This window comes from Kwoniella botswanensis, chromosome 1 (genome assembly GCF_036426115.1).
Source record: "Kwoniella botswanensis chromosome 1, complete sequence".
Lineage (NCBI taxonomy): Eukaryota > Fungi > Basidiomycota > Tremellomycetes > Tremellales > Cryptococcaceae > Kwoniella > Kwoniella botswanensis.
In genome coordinates, this window is record NC_088599.1 from 8,277,022 (window position 1) to 8,289,304 (window position 12,283).

The 12,283-nt window shown below is 44.2% G+C and overlaps 6 protein-coding genes across 6 annotated transcripts; 2 read left to right on the forward strand and 4 right to left on the reverse strand.

Moving 5' to 3' along the window:
• Nucleotides 1–382: 382 nt before the first annotated feature.
• Nucleotides 383–934, forward strand: L199_003108 (uncharacterized protein; the record flags this gene model as incomplete). The annotated part of the gene is made up of 1 exon (XM_064888844.1): nucleotides 383–934. One exon carries the CDS (start codon nucleotides 383–385, stop codon nucleotides 932–934), a length of 552 nt encoding a protein of 183 aa, XP_064744916.1.
• Nucleotides 935–1,413: 479 nt separating this feature from the next.
• On the reverse strand, nucleotides 1,414–3,604 carry L199_003109 (uncharacterized protein; the record flags this gene model as incomplete). The annotated part of the gene is made up of 6 exons (XM_064888845.1): nucleotides 1,414–1,547; nucleotides 1,623–1,849; nucleotides 2,034–2,433; nucleotides 2,537–2,935; nucleotides 3,111–3,429; nucleotides 3,509–3,604. The coding sequence occupies 6 exons, from the start codon at nucleotides 3,602–3,604 to the stop codon at nucleotides 1,414–1,416; spliced, it is 1,575 nt and encodes a 524-aa protein (XP_064744917.1).
• A 314-nt stretch (nucleotides 3,605–3,918) lies between these two features.
• On the forward strand, nucleotides 3,919–5,679 carry L199_003110 (ATP-dependent RNA helicase FAL1; the record flags this gene model as incomplete). The annotated part of the gene is made up of 7 exons (XM_064888846.1): nucleotides 3,919–3,935; nucleotides 3,999–4,044; nucleotides 4,160–4,169; nucleotides 4,237–4,664; nucleotides 4,870–5,144; nucleotides 5,208–5,369; nucleotides 5,427–5,679. 7 exons carry the CDS (start codon nucleotides 3,919–3,921, stop codon nucleotides 5,677–5,679), a joined length of 1,191 nt encoding a protein of 396 aa, XP_064744918.1.
• A 323-nt stretch (nucleotides 5,680–6,002) lies between these two features.
• On the reverse strand, nucleotides 6,003–7,980 carry L199_003111 (uncharacterized protein; the record flags this gene model as incomplete). Its single annotated transcript, XM_064888847.1, has 9 exons — nucleotides 6,003–6,065; nucleotides 6,132–6,218; nucleotides 6,279–6,353; nucleotides 6,411–6,482; nucleotides 6,550–6,920; nucleotides 6,999–7,064; nucleotides 7,143–7,487; nucleotides 7,572–7,763; nucleotides 7,833–7,980. 9 exons carry the CDS (start codon nucleotides 7,978–7,980, stop codon nucleotides 6,003–6,005), a joined length of 1,419 nt encoding a protein of 472 aa, XP_064744919.1.
• Nucleotides 7,981–8,357: 377 nt separating this feature from the next.
• On the reverse strand, nucleotides 8,358–9,526 carry L199_003112 (uncharacterized protein; the record flags this gene model as incomplete). The annotated part of the gene is made up of 6 exons (XM_064888848.1): nucleotides 8,358–8,480; nucleotides 8,538–8,698; nucleotides 8,766–8,805; nucleotides 8,862–8,958; nucleotides 9,111–9,292; nucleotides 9,350–9,526. The coding sequence occupies 6 exons, from the start codon at nucleotides 9,524–9,526 to the stop codon at nucleotides 8,358–8,360; spliced, it is 780 nt and encodes a 259-aa protein (XP_064744920.1).
• An 823-nt stretch (nucleotides 9,527–10,349) lies between these two features.
• On the reverse strand, nucleotides 10,350–12,000 carry L199_003113 (uncharacterized protein; the record flags this gene model as incomplete). The annotated part of the gene is made up of 10 exons (XM_064888849.1): nucleotides 10,350–10,514; nucleotides 10,583–10,731; nucleotides 10,803–10,842; nucleotides 10,901–10,997; nucleotides 11,065–11,082; nucleotides 11,156–11,319; nucleotides 11,433–11,624; nucleotides 11,701–11,780; nucleotides 11,859–11,895; nucleotides 11,974–12,000. The coding sequence occupies 10 exons, from the start codon at nucleotides 11,998–12,000 to the stop codon at nucleotides 10,350–10,352; spliced, it is 969 nt and encodes a 322-aa protein (XP_064744921.1).
• Between the last annotated feature and the right edge of the window lie 283 nt (nucleotides 12,001–12,283).

Here is a 12,283-nt window from a genome sequence, read left to right on the forward strand (position 1 = left end):
GATATCACGCCAAGAGATGCATTTTTGTCTAACGTTCGAATGAAGAACATTGGCGGGTTGAGAGGGACCAGATTGGATTGTTGACTTGATGTGCTTCAGATTTAACCGCTGTAGGCGGACTACCTCTCGACAGTACTCCCACATTTCTCACGAGCAAGCATAGCTTCTCATGATATCGCTCCGAAACAAGCTTAGATCTGACATGACGAATATGTCGGATGATTTCGCTATCCGATAAGATTAAGCCAATAACGCACTAAAGGACACTGCCCGGATAGCCATCGACCCCGAACCCGATTAATCGATGACCATATAACATGACCTCTTGAGCTGAGTGAGTTTTTCCTGCGAATTACCAACTAACAGCTATAACGAATACGAAATGGTCGAAGTATCATCTCGAAACATCATAGCTGGTCTATCAGGCTACCTTATCCCACCTCTTCTCCCAATTCCAATCCTTCGTCTCGTACCTATAATCTCGTCAACCGTATCCCTCCAATGGGCAGTAGACGAATATCAGTTCCTATCTTCATGGCAACCCCACACATACCGTGAACAGGCGAATGAGTTACTACCAAAATGGTTCAGAGTTTGGGGATCTAAAAGTACTTTGGTACTATTCTCTTCGTTCCCTTGGTCAGCTGGTGCAGGACTCACAAACCTCTTCACCCTGCGAAATACACCATGGGTACCGGGTGGAGCCAAGGTGTATTATGCTTTAGGTGTTGGGTTGGCATTTGGACATATGATATTCGGACCTAAAGCCCTAGGATTGTTGGAAAAGATAAGAAATGGTGAACCCGCTGGTAGACCCACCGAAACTCTGGCGGAATGGTTGAAGATGCATGTTTTTAGGACCTTCGTGACGGATTTACCGGCCGTGGTGTGTTTCTTGTTGGCGGGGGTGAAAGCTTGCCAGGGGGAATATTAGGTGAGTACAACGGAAAGTATCGCTCTCATATATAGGAAGTCGGTAGTGGATAAGCTGATTCAGTGAAAATGACAGTGAATCAGGCCCTGTGAATGAGAAGGTGAAGGGGTTTCAAGGTGATGGTGCACGTACGGCAGAATAATGTAGGATATGATGATGGGCAATTTGTACGATGTAAAACCAGCTCAGCATGCAGTAGATTGTACAATGGCTAGCACAGATGATGCTTGAGCTGAAGACGTAGATATGGGACTTCCGCATGCATGACAGACATCCTCTTAGATGTCACAGGCGTGAGATCCGAATTGACATTTCCCCATTGCCAACGATGTTATGCTCTCCCTATACTCCATCACACCACTGCACATTGTCATCTCATGCATATATCACCACTGCTATTGACTACCACATGAGGACAGAAAACAACATGATCAACTACTACTCATACATCGCTTCTCATTTCTAGAAGCAGCAAAGGTTTATAATAACCCTTGTTTCTTCAAATCGAAATATGTCTTTCTATCATACACATTCCCTTCTTCATCCTCGAATTCCTCGGCCCTTTCATTCTCTGTAATTGATTTACGTCCCTCTCTCTTCAATTTGTCCGCAACTACATCAAATACGAATTCACAATTAGCCTCAGAACCAATACAACAATACACAATGTTTGGTCAGAAGGACTTACGAGCCATGGCATCTGAGATGGTAGTGATGTTGAGGAAATGCCTCTGAGCACTCGATGGAATACCTAAAGCACGTAATGCCAACAAGTGTTTACCTTCTGTAAAGTGTTTATCGAATGCACGTCGACCTTGCATCGTTTGTTGACAAATTTCACATTCGAATGTAACTCCGAGACCGTGTAACTTGAACAGCGTGAGGAAAATAATGTATGTTAGCTTGCAGATCGCTCTAGAGGCCAGAAAACACCTCGAGGACAATGAAAAACTCATCAATATGGAATTGGCTTGCCGTCAAATCTGGTGTAAATCCAATCAATATCAGCTGAAGAACATCTCCAAGAAGTAATAAGAAGATGTAGAAGACGATTGGCGGTCAAATTAAAAATGCCATAACAGGTGGCCGTAAAACTCACCCTAGAGGTAATTTAAGCGGGTTATATATCTTTTCGTCGTCTTCATCATCATCTTCGTCATTTCCTAGATCCACAGGAACAGGTGGAGCCTCTTCCTGCTCTTCCAATTCAGTTTCCCTCTCTCTAGCGGTCAAAGCCATCTTCCTCTCCGTTTCTGTCCTAGTGTCTGCTAATTTCTCAGGTATAGGTGGGAAAGTCAATAATACCTGAATCAAATATGTCAATCGTGCTGGCTGTTCCAACTTAGTTCGGTATGTCGATGTTGAAGCTGCTGGATGAGGTGCGGGAGAACCATTGCTAGTAGGATTAGAAGATGAGTTGGCAGCTTGTTCCTTCTTTTTGTGTTTGTCGGATTTCAGGTGCGCATCGTATACTGTCTGCTTTGAGTAGCTCTTTTGACCTGTACCATCAAAGTACATGTTAGTTATCATACTCTGGTGAAAGAGAAGACAAAACCACGCGTAAAGTACGGTGTCTGACAGAGTGCCACAAACGATGCTCACAATATTGACACCATAGACCTTCCCCATTTCCATTGGCATTACCCTGCTTCTTAGCGGTACTACTCTCAGCTTCCCATCCAGGTACTTTCCCTTCTGCCCATTCACTCTTGAATTTCTGTTCTTCCTCTTTCAATTTCGCTTGAACATTGACTAACGGTAAAGCCCTTTCGAAGAACGATAACAGGTAGTTGTACAGCGTTTGAACATATTCCAAATACCCTTGTGTAGATTTCTCTTTCAAGTCTAATGTTCTCTCCACTTTGCCCGATTTTAACAATTCCAGATATGCCAGGTAACTTAACCGGGTGGCACCACGTAGGTTCATATATTGCGAGTGGTTTAAGTACAGGTCGAGGTATTTTCCGTGGGACTCTTCTCCTGAGAATACACTGTCCAGTGCTGTTTTGAAAGGGTACATGATCAGTTGAACATTACTACATCAGACGAGTAGTAAAAGAATAAAGAAACGAAGGGCCATGTGGTATGCTGATTCAAGCCCAAAGATCCAACGAATTTCCAGCAGTATTGGATCTTCTAGACTCTATAGACATATAATAGAGGTATATAGACTCACGATCAATTACGGTAGGCTCTTCATCACCTTCCACCGTAAAGCTTTGAATCCCATCCCCTTTAACCAACTCATCCACCTGGTTGATAAATTGTCTACTACTTATACCTGGATTTCGCTGATGAAAATCTTTGATTTTGTTATACCTAACGTAAAATTCCGCCAAGTCATCTTCACCCGGTGCTGGAGCAGATAACAATTCTAACTCTTTGGGTCTCAATCCAGGTAAATCTTCGTAGAAATCAACTAATTCTTTCCTCAATCCTCCTATTCGATCTAATATCTCGGCTGCTTTCCTATCTCTTCTAGTAATATTCTTTTGCTATTGACACCATACAGTGATCCTATCAGTTACAAGCCCACTTCTCCTGGATAAGCGAAAGTGATGGGTTGAAACTTACAGCAGTAGGATTCTGAAGGAGTACCTCGGACAAAGCTTGTTCATATCGCTCTATCTCTTCATGAGCTGATCGCTGAGTTTCGATTATCGAGTCCATATTCTCCTGCCTTTTGCTGTCTTCGTAGGCTTTTGAGCTAGATTGGCAGATACCCTATGATCAATATAGCTAAGAATGCCGTTGAAGTCGTTGTTTCGCCTCGAAAATGATGTTGAAAGTGTCTGATGAGCACTGGCAAGAGGCGCGGCGAGGGCCTGCCACAAGACGGAGATATATCGGATATTCAATTTTGATCCCGCCGCCACTGGAAGGAACCTTGAATCCATCTCATGTTCTTCGATGAAGACGGTAGAGATGTTACGAACATTCCTCTCATTTGGGTAATCAATCTCACCTCCAGCAAATCAGACAAAATGGCAGGAATCAACGCGTAAGTCCCAGCAGCTGGTCCGCTCGAGCCAATTTCAAGGACAGCTGCTAACCCCACGTCTAGCGGAGATGACAAGCTCGTGTTCGAGTCTTCCGAGGCAGTCTCGGTGGTACGTATCATCATTTGATTCTTCAAGCTGTATATCCCAATGGTGGAAAAGCAGTGTTTGATCGAGAGGTACAGGGGTGCTCATGTCATGACACTTTTGTTCCTCTCGAATTTAGGCTCCTACTTGTGAGTATATACACCAACCTTATTTTGATAGTACTCCGATGTGCTGACAAATATGTTTACTTCCCAGTCGAGGCTCTCAATTTGAAAGAAGATCTCCTACGAGGTATCTACGCATACAACTTTGAAAAACCATCTGCTATTCAACAACGAGCGATAATTCCAATAATGAGAGGACGAGATGTTATCGCTCAAGCTCAATCTGGTACAGGTAAAACCGCGACATTTTCCATTTCAGCTTTACAATCTATCGATACCAAGATTCGAGAAACTCAAGTATTGGTACTCTCCCCAACGAGAGAATTGGCCATTCAGATCCAAACTGTCTTTCTGGCTTTGGGAGATTACATGAACGTCTCGTGCCATGCTTGTATTGGCGGAACATCTGTCGGTGAAGATATAAGGAAGTTGGAAGCTGGTCAGCAGGTCGTTAGTGGTACGCCTGGTAGAGTGTTTGACATGATCAGAAGAAGGAATCTGAGGACTAAGGACATCAAGGTGAGTCTCGTGCGCTATAAGAGTGCTGCTGCACATCGCATGAGATCAAGGTTGGGAAATTGCGAAAGGGTTATACAGGGCGGATTTAGTGAGAGCAGAGATAGTAGACTTAGAAGGGGTGGAAAGCCCAGATGTGCAAGGGGGCATAGAGGAGAAGGGTGTTGTCTGTAGGAACCGGATCAATGCTGATACGATCACAAAACAGATGCTCATTCTCGATGAATCTGATGAACTTCTCAACAAAGGTTTCAAGGACCAAATCTACGATATTTACCGATACCTTCCTCCCGCTACTCAAGTTGTCGTCGTATCCGCTACACTCCCTCACGATGTACTCGAAATGACCACCAAATTCATGACTGATCCTATCCGAATCTTGGTCAAGCGTGATGAGTTGACTTTGGAAGGTATCAAGCAGTTCTTTGTAGCTGTTGAGAAAGAAGATTGGAAATTTGACACTCTGTGTGACCTGTATGATACGTGAGTTCTCCATACCGGCCCGATCTCTGAGACGGACTAACTCAAATTCTACATTATTCTCAGCCTTACCATCACTCAAGCAGTCATCTTCTGTAACACCCGAAGAAAGGTCGATTGGCTTACCGAAAAGATGAGAGAGGCCAACTTCACTGTCAGTAGTATGCATGGTGAGATGGTACAGAAGGAGAGAGATGCCATTATGGCTGAGTTTAGAGGTGGTCAAAGGTGAGCTAGCGTTACCGTGTGTCCCGGCAACATATAGCTCACATGGAATTCTCATAGTCGAGTGCTCATCACCACCGACGTGTGGGCAAGAGGTATCGATGTTCAACAAGTATCATTAGTCATCAACTACGATTTACCCACCTCGCGTGAAAACTACTTGCACAGAATAGGTAGATCAGGTCGATTCGGTCGAAAAGGTGTGGCTATCAATTTCGTTACCGTAGAAGATGTCAGGATCTTGCGAGATATCGAACAATATTACTCTACCCAGATCGACGAAATGCCTATGAACGTTACTGAACTCACATAGGCATCGAAGTCAAATGGAAGAATGCAAGGTGATCTGGTCCTTTGTAGGAAGGAGAGGTATGGTAAAAATGTATATGCATATCAAACATACTAGCTTATCTAGATTTCCTCATGTAATCCCAGTAGTCGTGGGAAGCAAGCAACGATGGAATGGGAGTGCAGTCTTCACCTTTCATTACTCCTTGACCCTAAACCAGAAGCTACTTCTATCCACTGAACTCGTTGCATCGTACTGTCAAAAGATGCATTCGACGTCCTTTCATAAATAATACAACTGATAAAGCGTCTAAGCTCATCTTCAGTCAATCCTGACAGATTGTGATTCTATGCCTCTAACATGCTATCGATCTTCCTTTGTAACCACCGGGAAAAGATGTCGACATCAAGCTATGAAAAGGAGAGGTCAATACACGATCATCATGAGACTTGCCGAAAGTCGTAACGTAAACTTACTGGAAATATTGACCCATCATGCAGCCTGAAGCCTTCACCTCCGTTCTTAGGCTCCCACTGATCCGAAGGCATGGTCTGGTTCTCCCTCTGCAATCATCGATGGATCATTACTATGAACACATATACAGCGATCTTCATCTGACTCACCCATATTATATGCTCGTGTCCCAGTACTTCACTTATAGGCGCGTAGTCATACGCGAAAGTCTGGGGAGGGAAACACTGAGAAAGGCTAAATTAATACGGATGGGAAAAGGTATACAGTATGAGTCAACTCACCTCTATCACTATACCTCCTGCCGACATCCACATTTCATGTGTGAGTCCATTCCCATGTACACCAAAGATGATCTGGAGAGGCAACGACACTAATCAGCACAAGTAGCAACAAGGTCACTTTCGTTAAATGAGTACTCACATCGGCATCCGCAAACAGCTCAAACTGCTTTTGCAACGTCAACGTCTCTAACTTCGCATCTATGATTATTGCATTTCCCTTGTACTCTATCTGCTTCAAAGCCTTCAGTAAATCCCGATGAACTTCATCTGCGAATTTCCTATCGCTTCCTTGTCTGTTGACGTATATCGCTTTTACTTTCTTCTTGTTTACACTTCTATCAGGACCTCTACGATTCTTGATTGGGATATTGTAGTATGATAGGAACTTTTCTCTCATTGGTGAGAGTGACTTCGGAGAAGGGACAAGCTTGTATGCGTCTAAAGCCATCTTGTACCATTTTTTACCTAGAGGGTTATTGCGATGAGAGGTACCCCGGTCTGCTATTAAGACTGAGGTCCTATCAGCATGAATCACTGCACAAGAGAAGGGTGTTGATGAAATGCATTAGACTGGTCCTCATTACTGACTTCGTTCAAAATAAATCCATTGTTTCTCACTTGTCAGATCTTTCCAACCTTGTGGATCGATGATGCCTGTAGTCACGGGAAGTAGTGACCATTCACAAGTCAGTCACGCTGAAACGTACTGGACGTACAAGGACTCGAACTCACCCTCTTTTCCCACTAGCCCCTCCGCTACTGCTCGACTCAATCCATCTTTCCCATCCCAGTTCCACTCCCAGGCTACAACCACTCTACTCGGTATTATCCCTGCTCTAGCCAATCCCCCAGATTCCCATATAACTTGATCCTCTCCGCGCGAGTCCGAACTGGGACTTTGTAGACTCAACCTTCTTCCGAGTCCTTTATATACATTCCAAGGCTTAGTGTATTCCGACGGTAATGCCGAGGTGATCGACGAAAGGGCACTGATGGATCCTAAGATGACTTCAGAGGCGAAATGGTAATACATGAAGTAACCTGACCATGAACCTGGCCAGCCGTCATTTAGAAGGACTAAGATGACATCAATCAATTGATAAGCTTCTTATCCGCAATATCGCAGTTCCGCAGTCGTGATGATGATTCAAGCTGACTTACATGTCGTTCCTGACATTTCTATGATTCCACTATTAACATCACCTTCTTGAGGAGACGGTCCCTCGGATCCGGTTGGAATGGTTACAAGACGACTAATACCATCATGAAGTGGTGTGTCTCCATCTTTCTCCGGAGCGGCAGTGAACAGTAGATTTGTTGAGGGTAATTCCTGAAGAGCATCGTCGATCATATCTGAGAATACAGTCACTGTTAAGCCTCAAGCTACTCTAACTACAGGCAGTCGCATTGACTTTCACTCACACAATGTCCGGTCATGATACCATACATTGTCCAACACCGTGTAACCAGGTATACCTCCAACGAAATTAGTTGAGCCTTGACTCCTAAACGTTATGTTCGCATTTGACTGATAAGGCGGTTTCACCGGAGTTGTGAGTGCTGCTCCCATAGTCTCATGTCAACCATTCGGGGCGGTCAAGTATCAATAGATGCAAGGAAGCATTGATCGTAGAAATGGGAAATGTCAGCATGATATGTTTGCTGTATACTGATTTTTGTACGTTTAAGCCCTTCCTGGCGGCCTTCCATTGTCATAGAGCGGGATACGGCAGAGGAGGCACCGAACTGGTGAAGGACGCTTTGGAGCGGAGGAATGTTTTGGGCTTGGTTAGTGAGATTTCAGGATAAGACCGGATATCTCAGGGTGGGCAAAACAAGCGTAACAATAACAAGCGCCAAGACGGACAAGGGCCATTGCGATGTGTATAATTAAATAGCCCATACATACATACCATCTCGTCTGCACAAATTGTGTTTGAAACATACTCATACAACTGTTCTCGTATCATCTCGTTCTCTGAGAGACTTCAGTATGTTCATCTTGTGATTCGTTTCTGCGACCTCGTGTCGCAGCTTTCGGTTCTGGGCGATCAATCGCTTGTTCATGTCCTATCATGGCTTCAGCTTGACCTACAGCGACAGCCTCAGCATGAGACAATGACGCACCTCGCTACGCTTCAGTCTCGCTTTCAGTATATCCAATTGATGCAGTATATCACCTTCTTCCTCACTATCAACATCGTCGGCGTCTCTTCTTCGTTTTCGTCGGCTAGATATATTAGGGAGCGGAAAGGCTGGATTGGGAGGTGGTGGAGGGATATGATTGGCTAGCAACGAAACAAGGTAGTTGGAAGATCAGTGGTCGCTCGGATATCGAGGTCAACAGCGACGTACGTATCAGACCGTATTCAACCAGCGTTTCTCTCGTTTGAAGCTATAAAGCAGACGGACATAAATCACATTCACATTCGAGATGTCAATGTTACTTACTATGAAGTGGAAAGAGTAAAAGCAAGGTTCATCTGCCTTCTCAGCGAACATCATTGGTCTAGTGATCTTTCGTTGACTCGTGATGGGATCGCTGGCGCTGTCGTAAAGGAAAGTCAGAAGACGTGAAGCTTGGATATCACTAGTTGGTGGGATCACCTACTACACTGATCGACTGAAACTTGAAACAGCATTCGCCATTAAACGATAAATATACATTCCAATTCAAGAATATCTGGTTGAAGAACTTACTCTGGGTCCTCATTCTCCCCTTCCACCAACTTCGCTACTGTCTCGACCTGCTCCGCTCTATCTGCCGTCGCATCTCCCAAGGGTATCCACAACCCTCTAGACAATACGATATCGATTCTCCCCAGATGATTATCGCCTTCTTTCTCCCCGGCTGGAACCAATGTTCTCTCTGCGATATGCTCCTGGAATAAGGCAACATGTCATTGGTCGTCCGTTTATCCTTGAACACGCTCACTCACAATGCAACCAAAGCGCATTTTACATTTCAGAAACTCCGTACCCTTCTTCATTAACATCGAGTCGATACGATGCTCCTTTGCGTCAGGGTTCCAGTAACTTCCACTGAGACGATGCCCGTCAATGAAACATGCTGCTCGCCAATCGTCTGATCGGGATCTGGTGAAGGTCGGTGACATTTCGATGGTAATGGCGAAAGGCTATCAACTCAAATTTTTCGGTTCATCAATTCTTACCGTTGCGATTCACAATTTCACCATCATAGGTAAAGCATACTTACTGCACCCTTCTGAACCTCAAGAAAACAGAAAGAAGATTTTGTTCCATCTTCTTTACTCACATGATGATATCCATGTTCGCCTAAAGAGACATCCTAGGTCATTCAGTGGACACGCAACCCTCATCGAGTTGACAAGACGACAAGACGGCAAGACGGCAAGATGACGACATACGAAACGGCAACCCTGTATCTGTGTTCTCGATACTGGCCTGCAATACCCCAAGCTGCATTGTAAGCAAGTTGACCAACATTGTAGGCTGATCACTACAGTAACTATAATGTCTCAGGTGTAGATGGAATATAGTGTTGACTAACCCTGAATGTATAAGCAGGTCGAGTCTGGGATATCATCTTATTATTGGCTGTTGTGTTGCAGGTGTACGAGTCTGATAATAAAGATAACATGCGAGAAGGACAATAAGAGACATACTGATGATGGTTTCATGTACTGTATCGAACATGTCACTCACTCACTCACGATGACACGAGTTTTGATGAATTGATCGAGAAGCATATCTGTTATCGACTATCAACACAGAACACACAACACACAAGGGGTCCTTTCCCATCAAATTGGCGATGATCACATATCATCGCATGTCACCCCAACAATGGCAAGGATAGTCGTGGGACACAAGATGATACAACGCTTCACAACCAACTTGTCAGACTAAAATAACTCGACCCACTCAAGTCCACTCTCCACTGGTTTGTCACTCTCGCTACAGTTGCTCTTCGTCAACGTATGTTCGCTTCCTACTAGGACGAAGTGAATAGCGGCGTTGGAACGTATTTCGCTCGCCACTGTCTGCATTCGTCAGAGAATCTGTGGGAGATTGCTTCACAAGCACTGGTGAGCTTTCGTACTCGTTTCTGTTGCCTTCAAACTAGGTATACAAAGTACAATATCAATTGTAAAGCTTCGGGATATTACTGGAGATGAAAATGTACTTACATTCGAACTCTTACTTCTTACATCTTGTGTACACCTGGCACTTGTTGACGCTGATGATTCTTCTTCAGACGATGAGGCAGGAAGGAAGAAAGGGATCTTCACCATTGGATATGCATAAGTTCGTGAACTGAGGCTGCTGTGGTCTTGATCTATTGACCATTGACCTGCGTATTAGCCGTAGCCGTCTCTCACGCATCTTCCCAAATAGCCATCTGCTCACCTATCATTCCTAGATATTTCAATACCCGAGCTGGTCGATACTGAAGAAAAATTAACGGCATCAGTTTGGGACATCAAAGAAGTATGTCACTCACTGACCTTGAATACGAATTGGTGATGTGGTATACCAGATCCGCTAGGAGTGAAGTCGTAGAAAACTGGTTGCCACTCTTCCCCCTTAACGCTTTCAGTCGTACTGATAATTCACAGCGAAGTAATTATTGGTAAGTGGACCACCTAGGAGAGCACAATCCAGTACTAACCCCACGGAACTTAGAAAGCTACCACATTTATGGCATTATTTATATCAATCGACCATTCTGTGTCCCGCTCGATAACGGAGGCGCAACATACCCTTGATTTTCCATAGCTTTACCTTTCACTTTATCGAAAAGTTCAATTTCATTTCGCTTCCTTGATGTCCTGGTAGTTCCACGGGTAAGCGTGATAACAATGGTACCGATGTTTTCAAGATCTCGGACGGAAATATCGACCTTAGAAGGATCATCGGTCGTGGCCTTCAAAAGATCATTGTGCGTCATCCAAAACGAAATGAATAGAATCAGCAATCAGCTCTTTCGGAGAATCCGCACTGTAATACAATATTCCGAAGTCTCGGTGACGCACTTACCAATGTGTCAAATATCAACGAAGACTGATAGAGCTGTCCATCCCTTCTTTCCCATACCGCTTTCCATTCATACTCTAACCTGTCACCTCGCCAAATCGAAAAACCGATGTCTTTACCGTCAACTTCACAGATAGCTCTGAAATCATCCCCTGGGAACAGCTTTTCAGACCGTTTCAGTCGGATAACGAAGGGCTAAGAAAGATCCCTCGTCAGCCGGCACAGCAATCGCCTTAAAGCAAAAGCTGTGCTGGTATCATTTTGTACCTACCTCAGGGGATGTTTCCAAGAAACAACTTGTAATGGCACCTGCATCTTTCGAAGGGGGTTTATATTCTATACAATGTTCGTCTAAACTTAATAGATCAACAACCAGACACTTGATATTTCGAACCAAGGTAGACGGGAAAACGGATCTATCTGACTGACTCAAGCGTTTTTGAGTGGACTTTCCCTCAATCCAAGACTAAAAAGAGAAGCAAAGTCACTGAATACTCAGATTGACGGTCAAGTGATCAACTGTTAATAGCGTGGCTTCACTTACCTCAAGAGACCCATTGGAAGAGAACATATCGTCAGGACTGAAGAGGGCAGAAAATGACTGTTGAACTCGATATAAGAAGATACAACTAAGATATACCTTGCCGCTGGATTCAGTAGGCAGGATGGAACAAGGTAAGAAGTACGAGAGAGGATGGAAAGTAGCAAAAAAAAAACAAAAGAATCAATTTACGTCCGGTAACACCGAATTGTGATGATGAATGGATCTGCTCAACCACCTGGTCCGTGCATTTAATTTGCAGACAGTCCATTCATGTGAGACCATACAGTACTCTATGTTGAACAATGCGCTT